Source organism: Takifugu flavidus, chromosome 20 (assembly GCF_003711565.1).
Source record: "Takifugu flavidus isolate HTHZ2018 chromosome 20, ASM371156v2, whole genome shotgun sequence".
NCBI classification, from domain to species: domain Eukaryota; kingdom Metazoa; phylum Chordata; class Actinopteri; order Tetraodontiformes; family Tetraodontidae; genus Takifugu; species Takifugu flavidus.
This window is the reverse complement of record NC_079539.1, coordinates 4,787,143-4,811,225: the sequence shown is the minus strand read 5'-3', so window position 1 is coordinate 4,811,225 and position 24,083 is coordinate 4,787,143. Positions and strand designations below refer to the sequence as shown.

Sequence of the window (24,083 nt, the reverse complement as noted above, 5' to 3'; positions counted from 1 at the left end):
CCTCACAACAGAACACCCTGGCAACGTGGGTACTTAGAGGGCTGCTGGACTCAAACCGACTCAGAGGAAGGAAACTGCAGGGTTCTGCCACAGTTTTGCTGAGCGTGCAGCAGTGTTCAGAGCTAGAGAGAGTTTGGTTTCACAAATGGTGGAACTAAACAGGTCATTTACTTCCAACACATTTCGCGGTCACACGATTAATGTATGGCACAAGCAAACATGTCAGCAGGAAGGCTCTTCCATTAACCAGCCAGCTTTTAAATGGGGTCATTTCGAGGGTACTTTGCCTTTATTATAATGTCTTCAAGCCAATTTCCGAGAAGTGATAATGGAAAGGCATTAAAACCTAAAACCGGCATCAAAAAGGTCATAGTTAAGTTTTGATGCAGCCTAGTTACAGATTAGCCATTAGCTAAGTGTGTTCACGACAATCCACAACAACAAAGCTGTTCAACCACGTAGATGCAAATTGAACACAGTCCACATGAAACAGGTGGCAGACTATTCTGTCTCACATTTTATAGTCCTCTTACTTTGATAAACTGCTCTTTTGATGGTGGCAGAGGGCTTGCTGACGTCCCTTCACCAGCCACTAAATTTTTCACATTTCCATCGCCGTCTATCACCACGCTGGTCTTTTTCAGCTCCTCGTACTTTGTCTGTCGCTCGGCGATGGCCTCGCAGGCAGCCAGGACCTCGTCAGACTCAAAATCAAAGTCCTCCTCCAGCTCCGGGGCACTTAAGATCTGCTTTCTGGCCTCCTCTTCCTGCTGCATTTTCTCCTTGGTTGCTAGGTGCTGCTTCTGCAACGTCCGTGCCCAGGCCAGATCGTCCTGCCACAAGCTCTGCTCGGATGGACACAAGTGGATGGCGACCTGGAAGGACCTCACAGCCTGCAGAGAGAGCAGCGGTGATGCCGAGCAGCTACTTTGCAACAAATTTGGCCGGTGATTGTACGTGGATGTTTTTCTCACAGATGGCTGATGTGACAACAGCATCTGTGCAGCTAAATTAGTAGGCGGTTGCATCAGGAGCAAAGCCTGAGCATCCTTTTGCAGATTCATGATCTCATTAAAAAAGAGGCCAATACGTTTTGGCTGACTGTGCAGTTGTAGATTAAATGAATGTTGTATTACAACTGGGGTTCAATCACCAGATCAGTCTTGTGCGTTTCCAGGTTGGAAGGGTTTTATAACTCTTTCACAATGTAAAGGAGAAGAAGGATTTCCTCCTTTTTTTGGACCGAAAATGTGGTTAAAAACAGCAATTTTGCCATTATTAGAGGGTAAGTTGAAGATATGAGACACATTCGCATTTCGACGTGCAAAGCTAGAAGGGAAAAGAGTCTCCATAGCAACACCCAAGACAACTCCAAGGAACTGTGTGACAAGTCAAAATGAGCTAACATTAGCTAACCAAAAATTCCAAAAACGTGTTAGTCATATTCAGCTGTCTAATATCTGCGGCTAGGTCAGTCATTTTGCATCTAAACTGGTGATTTAACACCACCATTTGAATGCTTTTCTCATCTTTAATCTCACAGCATTTCTGTCTAAACAACCTTTTGCTGAGGAGGGCAGAGTAAAAGGAAAAAAAAACATCTTGTGCTTTGTGCACTTGTATGCAAACGGTAGCTGATGCTACACATCAGTATATTTAAAAATAGATATTGTGGTTTTTTGCACTTGAGCTGTCTTATTTCTGGTTTAACTTGTGAACAGCACAGCGGGTTGGTTGCAGCTCGCCATTTCCCATCATGCTGTACTCCAGTTCATTATTAGAACAGTTTGTACCATTCAAGTAAATCAATGTTAAGCAACGCAGACGAGCCTCCAATGAGGCAACAGTCCGAAGCAACACCTGCCTTTGCCCTGGAATGTAATATTATTCCAGAGAACATCTGTGAAAATGAACTGTCCTTGAGAAGATGCCCTACAACATTCTACCTGATGGGGGTCCGGTCCACATCCGCACCATAAACAGCTTTAAACGACAGTTTATTTTAACAAATGTAGGCTGCTTCCACATCAAAGCGAGTTAAGCATCGGCATGATCCGACCCGTCTCGTCGGCTAAGCGTCGCCACCATGAATGCCGCAGCAGGCAAATCAGGAAAATTGGAGGCAAATTGTCGATAATGAAAAGAGACGTAGTCGGAAAGTCGGGTCAGAGGCGGCATGTTTTGCATTGTTTAGGGATTTTCCATTGTCCCTGATGGGAGACGGAAAGAACAGACCTTGGAAAGAGACAACGGAGAAAGTGGATCCTCTGAACAAACAGGCGAGTCAAACATGTTCACAAAGCCATGGTTAGGCAAGCTTTGTTAAAAATAGACACCCCCCCCCACACACACACACCACAGGTGTGCCCATGTTTGATTTTAGTCACAGCTCATCTATGCTTCTCCTTTATTGCGTACGGGGGCTGTTGGACAGGTCGCTAGCCCTGACAGCACATCAACATTCATTCAATGAGGAAAACTGCTCTGCCGGTTCCTCTCAGACACACGTCTTGACATGTTCTGGGCGGTCGTGCAAGTTTCAGGCATCTGGGTGTGATTTGAAAGGTTCTTTATCTTTTTTATTTAAAGCAGCGAATGACACGAGCATGAAAACCGATAGGCTGACGTGACGCTTCTAACATGTTTTTTTGAAGACCTCCTTCCACTCGAGGTTCTGTTGGGATCCCCATTGTCTTGGGTTTTTTTGCAGTGTTCTGCCAGACTCACCAGGTCCACCTCTCCCAGGTTGAGCTGGGCCCGGCCCAGAGTCTGCCAGCCCTCCCACCACAGGGGGCGGAGCTTCTGGGCCATCTCGGCGGCCTCCACAGCGGGAAACACCTCCTGCAAAATGGACAGCACCTGCAGAGGGACAAAAAAAGAATCAAAACCATATTATCTTCTGTCAAAGCACGTTTTAAAAGTTCCTTGCCAATGATTCAATAGTGACGCACATGGTGGTACAAAATATGCACTCAGTTCCTGGTTATAACCCATGTTGTGGTTTATAAGGAAAAACAAAGCAAAGTGAACCCTGCGGCTGAGAAACATGGTGCTGTACATATTTATAGGTCACACAGTGGGTAGAAGCTGCTCTGATGTAAGAGATCGATGTTCCTCTGATGCTAAACTGAGAGGTTAACCTTAGTAAACAACTTCAGAGGAAACAAAGCTGTCTACACTGCAGCAGCAACAAAACCACAGGAGTGCACGTGGGCACTCTTCATCAAGTCAGCAGTTGTGGTGTCAGCTTGATGCATTCTCGACACGTCCACCAGTCAACCACGCTGGGGAAGTGTTGCAACTGATAATGCGTGCAAACTCGTTATTTTAGAATGTGTTCCCATTCCATGGGAAACGATGTTTGCGTGGTTATGAGAAAGGTTCATCCGCTGCATGAGCGCTTTTAGAAAAACATTTATAAATGTCAAGGTAAGATGAGGGCGAGATGGGGCTACAAAACAGGTCCCACCTACTTTTGGCCCAATAAATGTGACATTGTAAACACAAATAAACACTCAATGTTTGAGGACCTATACAGGCCCAGAGGATTGATTCCCCACTTTGCTTCTGGTCGCGTATGGAAGCTTCCAGAGAAAGGAAAAATCATTTCGATGATAGTCTTTTCCAGGCAATGTCCTCTAATGATTGCATACTCAAATATCCAGTAATGCATAATATTAAATTACACTTTAGGGTGATGATGGTGGTTATTGCTATAAGGAAGCATTTTATTGTGTTAGCTATATAAGATAAAGAAAAATAATGGGCGCGGCTCCATCTGCCTGTCGATACCACTTTTCCTGTACGGAAGGAAAGCCTCGATTTTATGTGCCTGCTTAGAGGAAAAAGAGAAGCAGAAAGACAGACTGACTGTAACAGAAGGCAACTAGGAAATGTAGGTTAAAGGTCTGAAAACCTTAGAGCTGATGGAAGCACTCTGCAGAACTTCTGTGGTGTCGTCAACATGCTGATATCACATATCTCACTTAAAAGCATACCAACATGGCAGCTGAAAGAGGGCCCGTGTGGCAGTGCTGGCAACATTTCACACGCTGGGAACAAAAAAACCAATACATGACTGCAGCATATGGTCCGAAATCTTGATCTTCCAACTTGGAAAACAAGTTGCATCACGCTGCCGCTATTTTATCTGCTTAATGTGCATGTTAGCCTCCAGTCATACCTGAGACTTCATCTCATACAGAACTGGGTTGTCTGGAGTAAGATGGATGGCTTGGTCCCATTTCTTAATGGCCTCCCAGTGCCTGAAGGAAACACACGGAACAGAAACACATCTATTTATGACCAATATCAAGCAATCACGCATTTGAAACAGGTGCACCTTATCACTAAAGACCTCCTCCATGCAACTATAAATACTGCATTCTTACTGTGCATTTCCATACCAGAGCAGTGCATGATGGATCCTGGTATCATAGCTAACTGGCTTTAAAGATTCTGAAACTGCAATTTCAGGAATCAGTGTGCCTAATGTCACTGTACAACTACAGATTATAAGAAACAGCATGAGCTCTAGTTAAAAGCTAATAAATAAATAATCCCTCAGTTAAAACGGCTGTGAACTGGTTTTCACATGAGTCAGCCTAATGGGGCAGAAACCCTTTGGAGGGCATGTGAATGCCAATGATTCCACACTCACAGGCAACCTGACCTTTGGCCTATGACCTTCAGATTAAATCAGGCCATTCTGGAGCCACAGTGGACAGTAAAATGAAAACCAGGCACCAGCGCAATCAAATTCCTTTGGTTGAATCTATTTCACCAAATTTGTATTTCTTTTCATTTCAAATGCTGATTTTCATTCCTGCCAACAAACTGTTTTGACCTAAAAATGTGCTGACTTTCATTCTAATCACATGCTGCCCAGTCAATACTGAAGCAGTGGTTGCTAAATCTGAAACTACACACCTAAATAGGAGCAAAAGGCGTTGCACTAATAATGCCAGGCCCCTCAGTCTGTATTAAGAGGACAAAACCAAAAGACATTTAAGACTGATCCCTTTTTAAAAAACACAACACCAGAACAGATCAGCACCTCGGTGCAGTGAGGAAATGGAACTAGAGCCAAGTTTGGGAAGAAGTCAAACGTGACTGCAAATTCATGAGGGGAAATTAAGCAATGAGACTTGCGGCTTAGGACAAATGACAGGCCATCTTCATAAAAAGGAGATAGTATCTTAAAAGAGTAAAACTTAGATGACACAAAGTTTGTCATTAAAATTGTGTAAGCAGTGATCCCCATTTCAATTTGAAGGAGTGATCAAGTGAAAACAATATTTTGAACATGTTTTGCTGAAATGGTGCTAAATGGGAGCTGCTCTAACTTAACACAGATACTGTTTTATCTGACAACAGCTTTGAAGATGGTGATCTGACCTCAGATTGAAATCTGAGGTCAGTACTATCTTTCGGGGAAAGAGTCCCTGGCTGACATCCCAGACCAGACACCATCTTAACCCTATGAATGGCAATTATGGAGCACCAACAGAGACATCACTTCCCCCAGAAAATTCTCTTTCTGCTCGCAAATAAAATTACCGGCTGTGTGATTGTTATTGGCTAAAAAGGACCAATAAATGCCCACGCCCCAGCGGCCTGTTTGAACACAGTTGTTGGAATTCTCCATTCAGATCAAAAGATGAAGAGAACAATACTTATATTAATTACAGTATATGCAATTTTGTGCTAATTTAGCCAATGAAATGTTTTTCTATTAACGCTATTCTTTCATGATCAGATAGCAAATTGCAAATTTGCAGGGAAAATATAAAAAACTGATAGTATACTTAAAATATATTGCTAAATGTTTATTTATTAAGGTAGACCAGTTATTTTATACACACACACACAAATAGTTATTTGTTAAACGATGAAAGCCACGTTATAGGTACATCGCGCCCTCCAGTGGCCAATTGTCAATACTACATATCTGTAATAAGCAATTTCTGTCTTGTATAACCATCTTGATTAATAATGTAAACATCTGGACACCAAAAATGAAATTATTTCTCACCTGCCTTGCTCAGCCAGCTGTGCACCCTCATCCTTCAACCTGCGGCTCTGGGCCCCACAGTCCTCCAGCAGGACCTCCCGCCGCTTCTTGGTGACCTGCAGCCAGTCGACATCCTCATCCTGGTTTGGACCTTCCTCTTCAGCCTTCTCTGTCTCCGCTACAAAATGTTGCACCATTGACTTTGAAACCTTCTCGCCAGCTTTCCTCTTCCAACCAAATGAAGCCATTCTGTCTGGAAAAGGGGAAGAAGGATGGGATTTACGGTACGTCAAACATCCACTTCATCTGAACAATAATCGAAAAAAGTGTAAATGAATTACAATGTTGTGAAAGCCCGTTTAGGACAGATGCAATTCGATCGATTACAAGTAAACAACTATCAACTGTACTGTATGTTAACTGGACTATTGGCAACCTAACCTTATTTAAGAACAGACACAATTAATGACAGATCATGTTTTTCTCAAGCAAAAACCCGCAATAAAATATTGCGCAATTGCATTTACATTAAGTAAAATCTGCTCGTATGTATATATAGTAGAGCACATTTTGTCGCATTCTGTGCGCTATTAAACCGGAAGTGCGATTGTTTGGTTTCCTGTATAACCCGGAAACTATTTTGTCATGTTTACAAACGTTTTAAAGCGACACGATTCGCATTTTAAAAATTGTCATGTTAGCGTGAGTTTAGCCTCTCATATGTTTGTCAAATGACAAGTCAAAGTTAAAGAGGACATGACAATGGCGCAGCATTAAAGGTCGAGTAGCTGTGAAAGAGACAAAGAAATTGCATATACTTAACGTAAAACCTGTGCAGAAACAGCAACACCCAGTGGCCCTTTCTTGTTAGCTCCTAATAAACGTCCAAGAACCAATATAAGACCTTTTATTGAACCACTTATTTCACATCATGGTTTCCATTGTCCATTATGTTATGAGGTATATACCGTTTAATGTTGAAAGTTTATATCAGCGACTGACACATCGGGAATACAACATATAAAAGATGTATGGATCCCAAATGGAACGATAACCAGCCTGCCATAGCACATTTTACTATACTGCACAAGTGTAACATTAGTTCGTACATTTTTAGGGTTGAAGCTTTTGCTAAAGTAAAGACAGAAACATAACTGCAATTTAGCAGTTTATTAGGCAGTTGTGTGTACAAATGATTTCAACACTGTGCATTCAGTTTGGCATACACTGGTCCTTCAGGTAGGGTCCCTTTAAATATCAAACTAAAAATAAAACTATGTCTCTGAAGCTTTGACAGACTTGGTAGACCACATCTGCAGACAATCCTAACAGGATACAATACTCAAAAAAGGTCTCAAACCAACTTTGACAAAATCGTCTGAAAACTCTGACTTTCAAGTTTTGTAATCAGCGCTTACAAATGCTTTTCACTACAAATATTAAGGTTTACAATATATTACCACCATAGTGGGTGCACTGTAGCGTGTTTCCGTGTATTTAAGGTTAAAACTAAGAAATTAAAGCCTACTAAATAGTGAACGAGTGAACCTCCTAACCCTAACGACAGAAGAACGGTCATAATGTCACCACTTTTGGCCATTTTTATTAAATTGCATGTCTTGTTTGTAAAACTCTGTTAAGGTACAAACTGTTCAGTCTGACAACTGAAATAAAGAAAAGAAAATGGCAATTTTAAAAAGTTTAATGGAATAACAATAAACTAAGGATAAAGAAATGAGAAACCATCTTCTACCTTTATTTTAATTAAGGATACACCAAGAATTTTTTTTTACTGCAGTCAGTGAATGATTTAATTTCACGCAGCAACTGTCAATTAAACTAGGAAAATTATTTGCAGACCTCAAACCTTAAAACGGCAAAAAAAAAAGAAAAGAGCGCTGATAATTTTTCCAATCAATGCAAAATTCAAAGTTTTGTGGTTCTAAAAAACTAAAGAGAACTGATTTACAAGGCAGCAAAAGAAAAGAAACCACTTCAAACATTAAGACCGTGGGTAGAAAACAAAGGGACGTACAACATGCACGTGACTGAGGTCCACCAGCGTGAGCTTTTCCAATCACAAACACAGTCCCATGAGATCAAACGCTGAGGGGATGTTTGGACAGTTTAACTCGAAAAACTACCCTAAAATTGGCAACTCTAGATTTTCTTCAGCCAAACATTACACGGGTGGATTTTAAATTTAATTTCCAAATTGAGATGCACTGCAGAGAAATTGGCATTTACAAACTGAATATAGGCCAAAGGCAATTCAAAATCCTACCGACAGCTCAAGGAATACAAAAAAATCTGAAAAGAAAAATCAGATCCAAAACAACTTCAATATGCGACACTGAATATTTTCTAAATTTTGACTGTCGTGGCAAAAAACACTTCTTAAATGCTAAAAGCAGGCTTTGTGTCCAGCAAGACAATCAAGTATTGAAATAAGGGTGATTGAAACCAAAGGAAAAAACAAAATTGATATTGATTTAAAATCCAGACAGTAAAAAAAAAAGCAAATACTATCCAGCAATAGATCTTAAAGCAATAATGAAAAAAAGTTACATTTCCAATAGAATCAACACTGCGTCAACCCAACGCACTGATAAATATACTCATGTCTTTTTTTTATATACGTTTATATATATATATATAAAATGTATGGGACAGACACATTCAAAGTAATTTTTACAATAAGGACACAACATGACAATTTAGCCTCAGACGAATTGGATTTATAAAAAAGACCTAACATAAATCTGATGAAGTATTTTTTTTCTACCATAACATAAGAGAGGAAGTGTCATTGCACTTTTTTAGAGTCCAATGAGTGTGATGGGCAAAACGATCCCTTCTATCGGCCAGTGTAGCTCCGACACTAATCTGCACCACTTCTCTAATCCCCACAGAGAGAAATACAAGAGCAGCAGGAAAGAATAAGATACTTGTGCAAAAGTGCTTCCTGGATCCTATAAGACTGCCAGTAAATACCAGCTCTCACGACGCACCGTCCTTCCCTGCAGGGCAACACCAGGTCTGTTTCTCTGGACTGACGGGCAGGTTTCACTGCAGATTGATAAATAGAGAACCTCAGCAGAATCACTTGAGCATAAATGTCTAGGTGGGATGTTGACATTTGCCGTTAAGCCCTTCCTCTAAATGCTGTTCTGTCCTCGCTGTTAAGTACGGTAGCCTCAATCATTTTCCCCTTCAACTCCTCCAATTCCCTGCCAGCTCGGAGCACAGGTGCATCTCTTCCTCTTAGGACGTACTCTCCCGCATCAGTGCCATGGGACAATCGCTCCATCCCTCAGCCGGTATGACTTCCTTCGTAAATCAGTTGCATGCTTATTGCTATAAAGACACTCGCAGAGGGAAAATAGACGCTAGCGATTGTGTTGCAAGCTATCGTGCAAGTAGTTTAATGAGATTTGCGCACATCTCGAAGAACTCAATGGTGTGGCTTCCGGGTCGTGGCACTGATGCGTTGTCAGCGCCTCCCGTTGAGTCAGTGGATGAAGTCAGTGATGACGCTAGGGAGCCTTCTGTGGCCTTGGCCGAGTGCACCAGGTTAGACGTGACCGGACCGTCTGTGGCGTCAACGTCATTCTTAACAGCGGTGCGATAGTTGCCGACAGAGCCAGAGCGCAGCGGCGTAGCAGTGCCAGATTTTGCTTCCAACATGTCATCTGGAAATGAAACCAAATTTAAAATGCTTTTATCTTTTAAGTGCTTATAACCAAACAGTTCTGAGCAGAGGATATTGTTGAGCAATCTTACAACGAATTGGATTTACAACAGGAACAAACGCAAACATGGCCGACTTAAAAAAGAAGTCCGATGACCTTTACCCAGCATTCCCGTGCTGTTAATGGCGTAAAACAACACTTATCTTGTGCGTCTTTGAAGTGCGGTTGTGCACACAGAGCCAGGCCTGTCAATTATTTATATAATCTGTCCTGAGAGGCAGGACAGCAGGACAGAATCCAGACAAACACTGATGAAACATTCCAGATAACAATGTATCTTTAACAAACAGCACATTTAGTTTAAGATAAGGGCAAAATCTGACAGCGCGAAAGATTCCGTTTTAAATGAAGACAACAATCTACTTCTTTTTCACACATGTTGGAGCTATAGTGTGCAAACCTTACCGTCTATGCTACGGAAGTCGAGGAGGTAAGTTCTACTGTCCACCTGGTAGAGCTGGAGGCTCATCTTAGTCTGCATGCCAGTGATGGGATTCTTCCTTCTGACGCGCAGATAATATGGATTCACAACCTACAGATGGGGAAAACGGCTGTAAAAATACACCTTTGCTGTCCAACTACACTAATCCTTTTTTTAACAGAATGTTTTCTTATTTATTTTCTTACCTTCCACTCGTAGTCCAACTGCTTCATGGCGCGACACACTTCTGACATGATATCGTTGGGCCTGCTCTGGCTGCGGATCCCCAGGTGCCACTTGGCCCTTCTAACACCCTGGTGCTTTGACTTCTGGGGGTTCAGTTCGTCCAATTTGTGCCGAGGCCTGGGGAGCGTCTCTGCCACCAGGAAGGGGACGCGCTCGGGGTGGGGTTTGACGACGCCGGTGACCACTCCAGATGTGGTCATGTGCTGGTCGTCGAGGAAGGAGTCAGGAGGGCTGGATGCCAGGTAGAAGTCCTTGGCTTCGTTCATGATGCGACGATTGTCGATGATGAGGTGGTATGCGACGGCCAGCGGGTCCTGATGGTTGCGACTGTAGATGCAGGCCAGGACCTCCTCCTCCGTGCACTCAAACTTCTCACACACCTCCTTTAGGGCCTCGTCGTCGATCATGTTGTTGCTGTAAGAGGGGTCTTCAGGGAACAGGTATTTGGGGAGGTCCTGTTTGAACCACTCGTCCTCTCTGAGGGAAAGGTTTAGTTAGTTGTAAATGGGGTTCAATGGACCAAATAAGGCGTCGATCATCGCCTGACCTACCGGATCTCTCTAATGGTGGCTCTCTTCATGGGATCCACCTGCAGCATGTGTTTGAGGAGGCTGATCACTGAAGGGTTCAGATACTGTGGAGTGAAAAAAATCCCATCGCAGATCTTCTTGAACAGGGTTGGCACGTGGTCGTCGTCAAACGGAAGCGTCCCGCACAGCAGGGCGTAAAGAATGACCCCACTGCTCCAGATGTCCACCTCTGGACCAGCATATAACCTGAGGACAAGCATGAGAAACATCCTGTACCTGCCACTGCGACATTTAACCCAAACTGATTTATTGAAAACGCAGCGGGATAAACAATTTGCACCAGAACAACGCTGACCTTCCTGAGATAACCTCGGGCGCGGCGTAGTTTGGAGAACCGCAGCTTGTGCGCAAGAACTCTCCGTCCGACATCATGTTTGACAAACCTGCACAGGTTTTTACAGCGTCACAAAGTATTCGAACGTCAAACTTTACCAATCCTTTAAGTTACATCCTTCTCAACAGTGCAATCATTTGCAAATTAGCAGTAAAGGGAAGCTAAAAATAACTTACCGAAGTCTGCAATTTTGGCGTTCATATGTGCATCGAGCAGCACGTTTTCAGGCTTGAGGTCTCGGTGTACCACCATGTGTCTGTGGCAGTAGTCTACAGCGGAAATAATCTGCTGGAACAGCCGACGGCTCTCTTTCTCATCCAACTGTTAGTGCAAAAATAATGATCAGGCGAGCTCACGATGAGTCAGCACATCAAAGCAGAGTAAGTGGTGCTGAGGGATGGGTTATTGTGCCACTGAATCGATATCCAAGGGTGCCATGATGGGAGAAACCAAAAGCACGCTGAAACGTAGGGATGTTGCTTATTCATAACCAATAATGAAAGAATGATCTGCTATCTACATCAAGAAACACTAAAGAAACTTTAGGGTGTCAATATCCAAGACTACAGATTATTAAAGGGGAAAAAAAGGGTATTACCTTTCCATTTTTGCAGATGTAATCAAAAAGCTCGCCTCCTGAGACATACTCCATCACCATGAAGATATCAGTAGGGGTGCTAATTACCTGATACCTTCAGACACAACACAAAAGCAGGTTTATGTGGGTCAAACATAGAACCAACTCTGCTTCAATATAGCTTTTTTATTCATTGATTTATTCAAAAATAACAGTACTGAGTTTAATATGTAACTAGGGGATTATCAGAAACAGACAAAAAGAGCACTTTGTGTTTTCCATTTCCCACTAAAACACGGTTTAGATATCTAGGCTAGTGTGTGGCTCTCCGTTAGCAGTAAAGTGGCATAGCAACAACGTATTTAAAGCCACAATGAAACAAAATGCATCTTTATTGACACGTTGGTAATCCACAATGAAGCAAACAAACCTTTGAAGTTCAAAGTGTTCCTTTTTCCCCTAGCAGATTAACATGCACTAACTGTGCAAACCAGGCGGACAATGCACGTACAATCTCCATAATAATTAACAATTTACATTTTACTTTCTGTTAATAAATAGCTAGGCACTTTTAGGTGCTTGGGGCTGCTTTAGCTAGCATTTTCCCATCAATACACCAGCTCAGGGAAGCAGGTGTTTTTGGCACATTGTTGGTGAGTGGCTTGTGAGGTAGCAGCAGGCAACAGCAGCAGTAAACAGCTCAGTCAGATCAGTTAGAAAATGTCCGCAATGGCCAAATTGCAAAGCATCAGCAGAGAATGACATCATCTACCACAGAAGTGTGGTAATCTATTCTTTCAACATTGTTTAGAATGTATTGTTGGGTCTTAAATGCCATTTCATGGTGAAATGGCTGTTATGTTACAGACCACACCTCACGTGGTGGTGGTGGTGGTGGTGGTGGTGGTGGTGGTGCAGCAATAGGGCTTTCTATCAGATCCAGTGCACGGAAAATGAAAGGGAGGGCATTCCACTCTTTGTTTACATTCTTGTGCAAGTTTGATATGAAGCTGGTATTTAAGGGAATTAGACACTTTCCGGGCCATTTAATGTCTCCTTAAAAGGGCCACTGAGATTTTACTGCAGACAGTTGTAAATCACATACCAGGTAGGAAAAGAGATTTCATTTCCCATCACCGAAATGCCAAATGCAGTTTCTCCTGGGGGCTAGTAAATGATTATCATCACTGAATATGGCGCTTGTCCATTATAACCCCAACAGCAAACCAGGCTGCTTATTTCTTAAACACATCTGCCTAAAAACTCAGGTTTTAACAATGCACCAGAACAGAAGTACAAAAACAATGAGGAGAATGTACCCTGACATCAGGGTTGGAGGGTTTTCTTAGTAAATGCAAAATATTTTAAAAAGGGGTTAGAATTAATCCCTATTATAGACCAAAACCCCCAAAAGAAAGGTTCACACAAACTAGCAAGACAAGAGGGGAGAAGCAGTGCATGATAGATGGTGTCCTAGCTGGATGTATTTTAAAACCTACCATTAAGGCCTGAAAATAGCTCAGAGGGTGGCATTATAACAACTGCAGGGGATTATAAAGCAAGCAGGGCATAATCTAGGACTTACAGTTTAATTATGTGAGGATGCCGAAAAAGCTTGAGGTTCTGTATCTCCCTGCGGATCTTCCCCACCACATCTAAACTGCGGATCTTCTGCCGGTTCAAGATCTTCACTGCTACTTGGTGCTTAGTTAGCTCATGTTGGCCCACTGCAGGAGGAAAATGAGCAGGAGTGAATCATTCCAATGTAAACACGCATAAACGCACAGAACAGGTCACATATACAGAATGGAGGAAGTTTGTATTGGGTTTTTTTTATACTTCCACAGCAGTACAGAGATGACTAAGAATGTTGTGACTTTAAACAAAGCTAGTGGTTGTTTGGAGGGTTGCCTCCCCCTGGACGCCTGTTTTTCCCACTTCATTTGGATATTCAAGGGCTTAACCGGGTTTCCAGGAGATACGTCGTCGAGACACCAAACACCCACTAAAGGCGCCAGTCGCATAAACTCGACATGAGACAAAATAGGAGAAAAATCCTAGCTATTTTCACGAAGGAAACATGTTTACACCTATGCTTGTAAGAACACGCAACCGGAGATGTTGACATATTCGTCGCCATCCGGAATGACAATGCATTACTCACTTTTCGACACCGATACGCGCACCTCAGTCTAACCCAGCAAATCGTTACCAAGTAGGGTAGAGTTGAACCAACACGTCCTGCATATTTTCTGCCAAGCATCTTCTACAATGCAGTCACAGGACGTGCACTGCGACGCAGAGAATCTTAAAAATCTTCTCAAACAAAAGGGTTTTTACTTCCCGGTGGGTCTTGACAAGCGACTTGTGGCTTTCTAGTTAGCTCTTCTCGCAACCGACAGGAACTGTGAGGTAAAATAGATGGAAATGCCCCAAAACATCTATAAGGGGAGTTCTTGTGTATCTGCAAAGCATCACGTTTGTTTAAATCTATTGGAAGTATCTAACGACAACGAGTCATAAATTTTCGGCGTCGCGACAAGTTAGCTTTAACAGCAAGCTAAATTAGCAACCAAGCTAAAAGCTCCGGCTGCTACACCATCTTTCTGATGGGAGGGTACTCTAGTGACAAGAGACGCGGACGTACCTTTAACCTTTCCGAACGTCCCGACTCCGAGCGTGTCTCCGAGAATGTAATGTCCGATTTTAACTCTTCCTTCATGCTTGTTTTTTTCCGTCGCCATCTTCCCGCAGTGGCCTTGCTGCAGAGTTTGCTAGCGGCGGGCGGAGATGCACTAAACTCCGCCGTGTGCGTCTCTGCCCGTGCGGCTCCGGTCCGCGCTGTGTGCGTATGTGGGGCGTGCGCGATTCGTCAAAGGCCCGAGTGACGTCATATGGTGCGTTCAGGTGTACCCAGGAAACATCGATACCATTGTCCAAGCTGTACCATCCCTGCCAATTTAAACCAGGCAGACCTATTAAAGCAGGGGGAATTAGACCAAACACAATCGAAGGTTCAAAATTGTATTCAAACATGTATTTAAAAAACACACAGGACAAACCCTTATTTTCACATTGATGGTTGAAATTTTGTATATAATGTTGCTTTGTCGCCCCCGAATAAAGAGAAGCTGCATTTTAAAAAGTGAATGTATGGAACGCTTGCGTGAGTTAGTTTTATGTAGGATTTTGTGTCACTTATTACGCCGCTTTAATCGCGTTCCCCTCATAACTGTGAGCCACCACTAGATGTCGCCCTGCACACACGACGCCTAATGCCGATGAACCACTGCAGCCTCGACTCCACCTGTTCAAAAGCAGAATATAAATCTGGAGTAAAGATCTTTGTTGTAACATTACTGAAGGCGACAAGATGCTTGATGGCCACACTGCAATGTCTGTGAGGTGGGGACAAAGACATTAAACTGAAGTACATTAAAATGAAGTTTAAATAGCGGCATATCCAGACCACGTTTCATTTGCAACACTAGCCTCCCTGTTATTTATGTCCCAATACTGTCCAAGCACTTTATTTCACACAGAACTCCGCATGTTCTTAACACGGTGCTCATAAGCCACACTTATGAGTATAAATGTATGAAATACACAAAAATATAAAGGAATTACTTAAATCAATTTTATTGCTTAAAAGTGAATATGTACACAGCTGCACAAACGTCAAGCAACACAGAAGTGGATGAGATAAATGGTAAAAAGTGAAATATACAGACTGTTTTAAATCTTCCTGAATGAGGTGGAGCACTTACAGAGACCATGGGGTTACAGTAAATAGAATTACTGCATTTAGGGCTAAATCTCCATTAGTGCCGTACACTCCTGAAATACAAAAACATGTTCATTTTGAACAAAACAAGCAATAGTCATTGTTCACTAAGATTAAAAGGACATTTCATTACTGCATGAAACAATGTGACAGTTTTGACAGGCCAGTGTACAAAGAAGATTTAATTCCTTTGGTGTCTGCAATGTGCATCCTATCAGGAAAAGATGCAACACACTCATGTCAGTTCAAAGTGGATTTAAAATACTGGGGGGGGACCTAAATTCACAGTAAAACTCAAGATTTAGAAAGTGTAAATTGTGTCATACACACAGGCACAAAATACAGAAATCACAAGAAAACAAACCCAGTTCAGAGGGGGGAGGCTGGTAAAATTAAAATAAACGCGGAGCACAAATTAATGAGAGGAAATTCACCCAATGTCAAAATATGAGTTTTAAGGAATGACAAGCACGGACTACAATGTAGAATCTGCACACAAACAAAGCCACATCAATATGATTCAACAAACATTATTCAAAAATGCTTTCCCAACAGACAGAAAACTACAATGTTCTCTGCGAGTATCGAGCAGTGTGTTCTTTCTCCTTCGCATTTCAATCTGCACCTTGAGGCACTTGGAAAGAACATGATTGTACTGAGTGACGTCGTTTCCCGTACGTGTGTCATACTTGTGTGCCTGTAATTCACACTCCTTCCAGAACTAACCTTACAGATTTAAAATGCCGCTTGCGCCGACACGGAAGCATGGTCAACATGATCTCTGACTCCTCTCTCAGCTACTGAGGGAATATTGAAAAAGCAGAGCAATACACACGTCTACAAAATACAGTTTTTAAATGACGACTCCACAAGAACCAAATAACTGATTCCAGACCAGTAATTTGGCCCAGTGGGCCGATGATTCTGACCCAGAGGAACTAGGATGGGCCAGTAATCTCTGGCACCTGATCTAAAGTGGGAAGCTGAGTAAGATTAGCCACAGGATTTCATCCAGGACCACTGAGGACAGTGCAAAAATGTGTCAGGAACTAAACCTCTTTTTCTTGTGCTTCTCCAAAATCAACTTTCCCAAACGTTAAAACCACCGTGTCCCGAAAATGAAACAAACCAGGAAGGAAAAGTCGATCTCCGGGGAAGACAGTTAAATACAACTATGAAACAAATACTAAAAATGGAATTTATTAAGAGGATTACATGTATTACCTATCAATGCTACATTTTAATTAAGGGAAAATAAGATGAGTGGTGATATTCACAGTCAAATAATAAGTGAGTTGTGGGCTCTCCCGAGAAAGAGACTTTTTCCACATCCTTATTCACTGGTCCCACACTAATAAAACACTCCAAGTTTGAAAAACAAAGAAAGAAAAAAAAACAAAAAAATCAACACAATCACAAATGGTCCCTCTGTTCCGGTGGTGGTCCTCAGGATGACCTTTAAGGCAGGCTATTAATGTCCCTCTTTGGAGGAGGTCCGTCTGGTTTGCAGGGACTTCCGTTGGCTTTGTCTTCAAAAATTAAGACTCTGTGGCAACAAAGAAAACGACAGAGACTTTAAAAGAATGGCATTGCTGGGCTGTGAAGCTAAAACTAATATTGACGTTTAGAGATGTGTTACATGAGCAGGTTATGTAAGCCGCTGCACTCAGCGCAGATCAGCTTGATTGGTTTAATCAGCACCCAGAAACAGTCAGACATGCAAGAAAGACTAAAAAGGTGACGGAAATGACCTCACAATCTCAGTTCACCATGTGATGAATCACACACGACAACGATTAAAGAGTAACAGCTGCATGAATGAGCACAAAACCAGGGTCCAACGGGGAGGGGGCTCAATGGGTGGAGAAGTACCAAAAAATTGATTTAAAATATCGAATTTAAACAACCCCACCGAAAGGGTTTCTTTTCACCGTCAAATGTTTCCAAAAACTCAGTGGTTAAACAACCGTTTCCTGATGATAAATTGTCAGGAATTTTAAAAGATCAAGTCAGATTTGATGTCTAAACTGTCCGTTTTATCCACCTGACAACTTACATACGAATAAAGGCAGCAAATCATCACTGATGAGGAAACTTAAAACTGTTTTTCTCCAACATAATGAAATGAAAGCAATGCTGTAATGAGACGTGTCAAAATTAATGTTTAAAGAAGTAGAGACAGATGTGAACAAATAAAAAAGAAATATGGAGACATACTATGAGAAATTATAAACAAAAGAGAGAGATTGTTGCTTGATGTGGGATGATGAGCGTCCAAACAGCTACAATCAGGACGTGCTGGCTGAGTGAGTGAAAGGAATGACGGGAAACCACAGAGGAGGGTGGGGAGTAATGCTTCATGCTGGTGGGAGTTGCTCACACCAAATTCTTGTCAATTTCCTTATTAGGAAAACTGCAAAGCCCCACTAAGCCCGTAAGGAGCAAAAATCCCAACGTAGAAACCGACAATCTGCAACTCAAACTGTGGCTGGCACACGTCTGTCTGACAACCTTCCACATTCTTTCCTTCTTCTTCCAGTTGTGCTCATTCCGCTCCTGGAAGATTACGGCTCAACTCTAAAAAGCTGTTGCTTATTAAAATGTTGGTTAAAAACACTTAAATCATTGTGCATCATTGTGTCTCGCTTGAACAATGAAGGTGTTAATGACCTCAATAGTTTCCTCTAATTGAGATTCAGGAGAACAGGTTCTGCTGATCGACGCCCTGATAAATGTCTGAATAAGACTTTGTTAATCCTCCCATGCAGAAACTCATTTAAAACCTGTCTGCTCAGTGGGGAGGAGCGTGACAGCTGGTTCTAAAACAGCCCAAAATAATAACAATACCTGCTCTAAAACATTACAATTACTTACAGTTTCTAAAGGTATTTTTATAGAGTTGTTTACTTACAGGTGCAGTCAGATTAGAGGTAATTTACAGCTTCATCTGAGACTCTCCACCCACTGCGAGGCAGATTTAACAGGCTTATATCACACCGGCGAGAGTTGTGCCACATTACCCAACTTTATATATTTCATAAAGACTCATTTCTACTGTACAAAGCAAAAATAACCCTTTTTTGTGTAGTTTTAACTTTTTCTGTTCAGGCCTGTGTGACCATGGGCAGATAATCAGCCTCTAGTCAGTTAGCTAAGCACATGATCCCAGATCAGGATAAAGATGCGCTGGCTATGGATAGGCTGCAGAGATGGATTTTGTTGCTATGGAGATTAACAACTAATGCAGCGTGCGGGTAATGACATTGTTGCTCATCATCACATGACCGCCTGTTTATTTCCGGCTGACACAGCAAATGACTCACCCCCCCACCATGACATGCATGCTCAGAGTTTGGAGTAAACGGAACATCCGTTCCACGTGTGATGACGCGGACTCACAGTTTGAGCACGGCCGAGCGCTTCCCCAGCATCATCTTGACAAAGTCCCTGTAGTTGATGGCGTTGCTGTTGCCACCGGTCACCTCAACGATCATTTTTTTCAACTCCAAGTGGGTCTTGGGCACGCCGAGTTTCTCCATCATCCGCTTCAGGCCCATCAGATCTGAAAGGATACATAAAGTCACAGAGGCCGGAAGTTCAAGACACAATCTCATGATAAAGTAATGTGCACATGCAACAGTGAGATTTCAGTTTTGCTGAAGTGTTTACACAACAGTTTTTAATAATTTCTTCCAGGACTTCCAGGCAGATGCTCCGAGTCTACACTACCGCCTCACATCTGCTCATGAACTAAAGACCTTCCAGCGTCGACTACCTTTGGGCATCACTTTACACACAAACATGACACGTGAGCCTTTTATGCTCTGTCCGCACACAGGCCAGACAACACCTGTATTAATTACTGTTCCCGGGTGTCTCTCAGTGGGAGTTGCTACCATATCCGTAGTTAGCGGCTCAATCAGCGTTACTCACCTATCTCGCCTTGGTCGTTCAGGTCAAACTCAGCATATTTATCTGCAAAACAAAGGCGCACAAGGTTGATTAAGGGCCAACAGTTGCGCTCCTCCACGGATCACGCGGCCACAAACCTGTCAGCATTTGAACAAGCACCTCAGCAGGGATTTTGGACCTGTCAGTAAGTCTTTTACTTGGCTGACAGGACAAAAGAAAAGGGAGAAACAGCTGATAATGGCAGATGAGTGTGTGTGTTAGAGCTGGCGAGAAGGGACTGGACCTCTACTCTGTTCTGCATTGACAGTTCATTTTGTGGCAATGATTGAAAAGAGCAGATATGCTTTATCACGGGCACAGCCTTGACCCCTGCTCGCCCGTTACACATTAATGGCAAAAATCAATTCATCGACGCGATATTGTCGTGGGCCTGCGGTAAAATATGGGGGCATTTTGGAAACTTCTGAAAAAGGTTAGGCTTGCTGTTTCTGTGCCACACAGAGCGCTTTGTGTGTGAGGAGAAGAAAGGATGGCGCAAAACCCAAGGGGGAACAGCAGAGGACAATGTAAACCCTGTTTAAAACCTCAGAGTGGGCCTCTACACACACACACACAGGAACACACACACACACACACACACACACACAGGAACACACACACTCACACACACACACACAGCTGTTCTTGAGTGGGCCACTTGTCGTAGTGCAGCCTGTTGATCATCTGCAGTCACGAGAAAAAAAAAATGCGCTTAGCTCAAGTCTCCAGTGGATCCTGACCTACATTCTTGCAGCATCATCCTGAGGATGTTTTGGGGTTCACGAAGAGGCCTGGAAGTTGGGTTTTTGCTCGCTTCTGTATACAAAGTCTGTCAGCTCCGAGCTGAAACCCTGACTGCGCTTGAAAACATAGAGGCCTTCTCCTTTTGGCCAACAGGTGAACAACAAGCATCTTCATCCACTCGGAGTTGGGCTGAAATAAATGCGTCAACACAAAATGACTTAAAAGATAACAGTCGGGATCTGAAATTACAACTTAATTAAAAGGCCCTTCTTCCTTCTCTGAAGAGGGTTGAAAAGATTGTGGTATGTGTTTGTTCTAAGATTTGCAACCTCGCACGTCTTGTGCCTCGTTTTTCATGGGCTCGGACGTATTTGGCGAGCAGTGCTGCGGTCGTGTGTGGGCCAACAAAGGACAGACATGAAAGATATGGAGTGGACCTTAAATGTTCTGAAGAATGGAAGTCAAAGGAGATATTGACTCAAGCAAAAGAGGCCAGAAAAAGAGGCGCTCAAATCAATATTTTGTGGATCTCAACCAAGAAGAAGACAAAGGCGACTAAACCAAAAGACAAATAGATGATGCAGAGAACAGGGCAGCAGAATGATGGGAAGAGAGACACAGAGGAGGAAAAAGGGTCATGGCTGAAGCCCAGGAATTAAAGAATCCCCCCCAAAGAAGGAACAACAAGCCTCCCAGGACCAGGGTATAGGGTCTCCTTTCTGTTTAGATACTGCTGCTCCATTTCCTCCACCCGGCAGAGAGTGCAAGTAGGACACACGATTGCTTCTCATATGGAGCCGGTCATCCTGTTCCCTTATAGAACATGAGATCTGTCACAGATCATGCTCATTTATTAATGTAATCATCTCCTCTTTCCACCCAAATTTCTGAACTTTCTCGAAACAACAAAGGGAAAAATGCCCCTCCACATTCCTCCAGGGTATGCGGCCTTGGAAGCCACTCTGGAATTGTAGCAATCCCTCTTTCCCACAGAGAAAGCAAAACACTGAAGCCGTGCATCTGCGTCCGCGGGCTGCCAACAAACAAGCCGATACTAAATCAACGAGAAGCGACGGTCCAACGGGACACACCCTCTCCAACTCCCCGAAACTCGGGGAGAAAACCGAGCCACTTACTTTTGAGGCCTTCCAACTTGTCAGCCAGGTCTTCCTCATCCCTGTATTTCTGGTCTTCCAGGTATTCCTGAGAGAGAAGACAAAAAAACGAGATTAAAACAGGACTCGCCGGTAGCCATCAAAGCGGAAAGTAGCCCCAAAAGTAATCGGATTAATCCCATTGTTCTGTCATAATCATTCGACTCAGTCTTAATAAACGTGCTTTGCCCTGGAACATCACAACTTATTAGCGTTTTCATTAAGTAGAACGCTTCATGAGGGTGTTGGGGAAAAGAGCCCCGGGGGAGCTCCTCTGATGAAATTGTAATGACGCAATCTGCCACGTGGGAGCAGGCTTCGACCCATATGGACGCAAGGAAGATGGAGTTTCTCCTCGGCATAATTAAGGGTGAGGAGGATGTTTACTGAACATGTCTGACTCAGCCATGCTGAATCAGGGCTGCTCCTCCGACAGGTCCACCAATCCAACGCAGCATCCTCCGTCGCTGGACGCCCTTCCTGAGCGCATTGGGGTTCCATCCAAGTACGGTTGTGACTAAACCGGCATATTGTTTCAATTATTTGCACCTCACGCCCACGATGACTGCTTAAAGCAGGAATTTGGGAGATGGCTAGTATCATTTAGTGATGTTTATGGGGTGTGGAGTCCAGCCAACCACCCACCCAACAGCCAGTATGTCACTCACATTAAATATAATTAGTAGTGTATTAATACTGTAGTTCTATGAAACATGACAAGTTTACTGTGCAGTCTGTGTTGATTATACTCTGACAGCATTAAATACCATCCAGTGCAGTATAGAAACGGTTTTACACTGCTGTTTAGGTTTGCACTCTTTAACAATGCAGGAATGTTAATTTTAGAACAGTTTCTGGCTTTAGAGTCGTTTATCTTCCCATTTCTGATGAAAAATTAATCTCCGTGAACCTGCTGTTTGGAACTGTGGACAGAAATGTGACAGGAGCTCCCGGCTGCCCTCTTGCCGTGACCTGGATTTCCATGAGGGAGCCGATGACAAGCGGCCAGCCGAGGGAAAGAAACGGAGATTATGCAGACATCTAGTTAATCTCTGGGAACTATACGGGAGTCATCGCATGGAGCGAGGAGGCCTAAAGTGGGAGACAAAGAGCCTCATTCAGGCACCTGTTTCCAGTCGAGGCGGAGGCGGGGAAGGGGGGGAGGAACAGGAGAGTGAACTGATAGTGTGTGGCGACCCAAAACACGCATGCATTTTTGATAAATGACCCAGGGAAATGCCCAACAGGGAGCTGACAGCATGCATTCATTCAACAAGTGCCAAAAGCCTGCAGGGAGGATCGATAAAACGCATCGACAGCGTCGCTGCAGCACACGTGTCTGGTATTCCAGAGATTCCATGAGCGGCTGCACCAACACCATCGCTATTCCTCCCTTGTCCTTATCAGCATCCATTCAAAACAAGGCCAATCAGGCCAGGTGCGTTCAAGTCATTACGCTCAAATCCCCGCGGTGCCATTAGGGACGCTGAGGACACGCTTACCTGGTTTATTTCTTCTAATTTGTGCCTTTGCTGCTCCTTCAGGAGTCCAAACGCTTTTCCTCCTAGAAAATAAGAGAAAGTTGATTTATCAGCAGGCCGGTTAATGTCGGTAGAGGCGATGGGTTGAAGGCTAGCCGGCCCGCTGATGCTCTATTGTGAAGCTTCAAAGATTTAGCCAGAAGCGCAGAAACCCGACGAAATGAACAACACTCGTTTTTTAAATGATTATGATTTTACCTTGGACGTTTTTACTCGAAGGCATTCCGGGATTTTTTTTTTCTTCTGTGGTGGATAAATCCAGAGAATGAGGAATATCCGAGGCGGAGAGGCACCGTAACTGACCGCCGGGGCGATTCTCCAGTTAAAGACTGAGCCGTGTGTGGGCTCGGCGGCGCTAAGGTCGTCGAGAGGGACGCACAACTAAACGGACATCCGCTAGGCACTTTCAAAATAAACATCCACATCTTCTTCGAGGGGATAAATTATTTTGAGATTTGTGATAAAACTCTATCTACATTTAAGTTCTGGACATGTGAAAACTGCGTTTTGTTCCCAACACCCATCAAAAGGTGTCTAAAGGGGGCACTGGACCTTACAGACAAACAAATTGTGCATTTTCTTTTCTGAAGATTAAACAAATGAGATGCAACTGAACGTGTGTGTGTGTGTGTGTGTGTGTGTGTGTGTGTGTGTGCGCGCGCGCGCGGTGCGTGTGTGTTTTCCAATATGGACTGATTTTTCCAGAGTTGTGGTCTTTTATTTTGAAAAGCGTAAAATTCAAATTCCGGTATCCCTTTGCTTGCAGACTTTTTCTTTACTACTGACTGATGAGGCTACTCCTGGAACGAAAGGTGGCTCAGAGTCGCCATCAAACGACAATCAGTGGAACTGCACATGAAGGAGACCAGCCCCCGGACTGCTGCGCGAATTATCGGCCGAAATACGTCCAACCATTATGCAGTTGCAGACCAAATCGGCGCTGTATGCAATTTATTGCAAAAGTATTTGATTATTT

General features: G+C 43.3%; 3 protein-coding genes across 5 annotated transcripts; all 3 read right to left on the bottom strand.

Moving 5' to 3' along the window:
• Window positions 1–267: 267 nt before the first annotated feature.
• Window positions 268–6,636, bottom strand: ttc33 (tetratricopeptide repeat domain 33). Of its 3 annotated transcripts, none has more exons than XM_057018028.1 (5): window positions 6,355–6,636; window positions 6,035–6,266; window positions 4,184–4,265; window positions 2,728–2,859; window positions 268–893 (listed from the first exon to the last, which is right to left on the bottom strand). In XM_057018028.1, exons 2-5 carry the CDS (start codon window positions 6,259–6,261, stop codon window positions 519–521), a joined length of 816 nt encoding a protein of 271 aa, XP_056874008.1. In that variant the 5' UTR covers window positions 6,262–6,266; window positions 6,355–6,636; the 3' UTR covers window positions 268–518. The 3 variants fall into 3 exon arrangements, with proteins under 3 accessions (XP_056874008.1, XP_056874009.1, XP_056874010.1); XM_057018029.1 differs by having other exon boundaries at window positions 6,035–6,262; XM_057018030.1 differs by having other exon boundaries at window positions 6,541–6,636.
• Window positions 6,637–7,168: 532 nt separating this feature from the next.
• Window positions 7,169–14,802, bottom strand: prkaa1 (protein kinase, AMP-activated, alpha 1 catalytic subunit). Its single transcript, XM_057018026.1, has 9 exons — window positions 14,581–14,802; window positions 13,519–13,660; window positions 11,955–12,048; window positions 11,533–11,677; window positions 11,318–11,405; window positions 10,984–11,208; window positions 10,393–10,909; window positions 10,171–10,297; window positions 7,169–9,705 (listed from the first exon to the last, which is right to left on the bottom strand). Exons 1-9 carry the CDS (start codon window positions 14,675–14,677, stop codon window positions 9,422–9,424), a joined length of 1,719 nt encoding a protein of 572 aa, XP_056874006.1. The 5' UTR covers window positions 14,678–14,802; the 3' UTR covers window positions 7,169–9,421.
• A 754-nt stretch (window positions 14,803–15,556) lies between these two features.
• Window positions 15,557–23,464, bottom strand: aif1l (allograft inflammatory factor 1-like). Its single transcript, XM_057018031.1, has 6 exons — window positions 23,306–23,464; window positions 23,069–23,130; window positions 21,549–21,615; window positions 19,651–19,692; window positions 19,117–19,279; window positions 15,557–17,263 (listed from the first exon to the last, which is right to left on the bottom strand). Exons 1-6 carry the CDS (start codon window positions 23,328–23,330, stop codon window positions 17,176–17,178), a joined length of 447 nt encoding a protein of 148 aa, XP_056874011.1. The 5' UTR covers window positions 23,331–23,464; the 3' UTR covers window positions 15,557–17,175.
• Window positions 23,465–24,083: the final 619 nt, after the last annotated feature.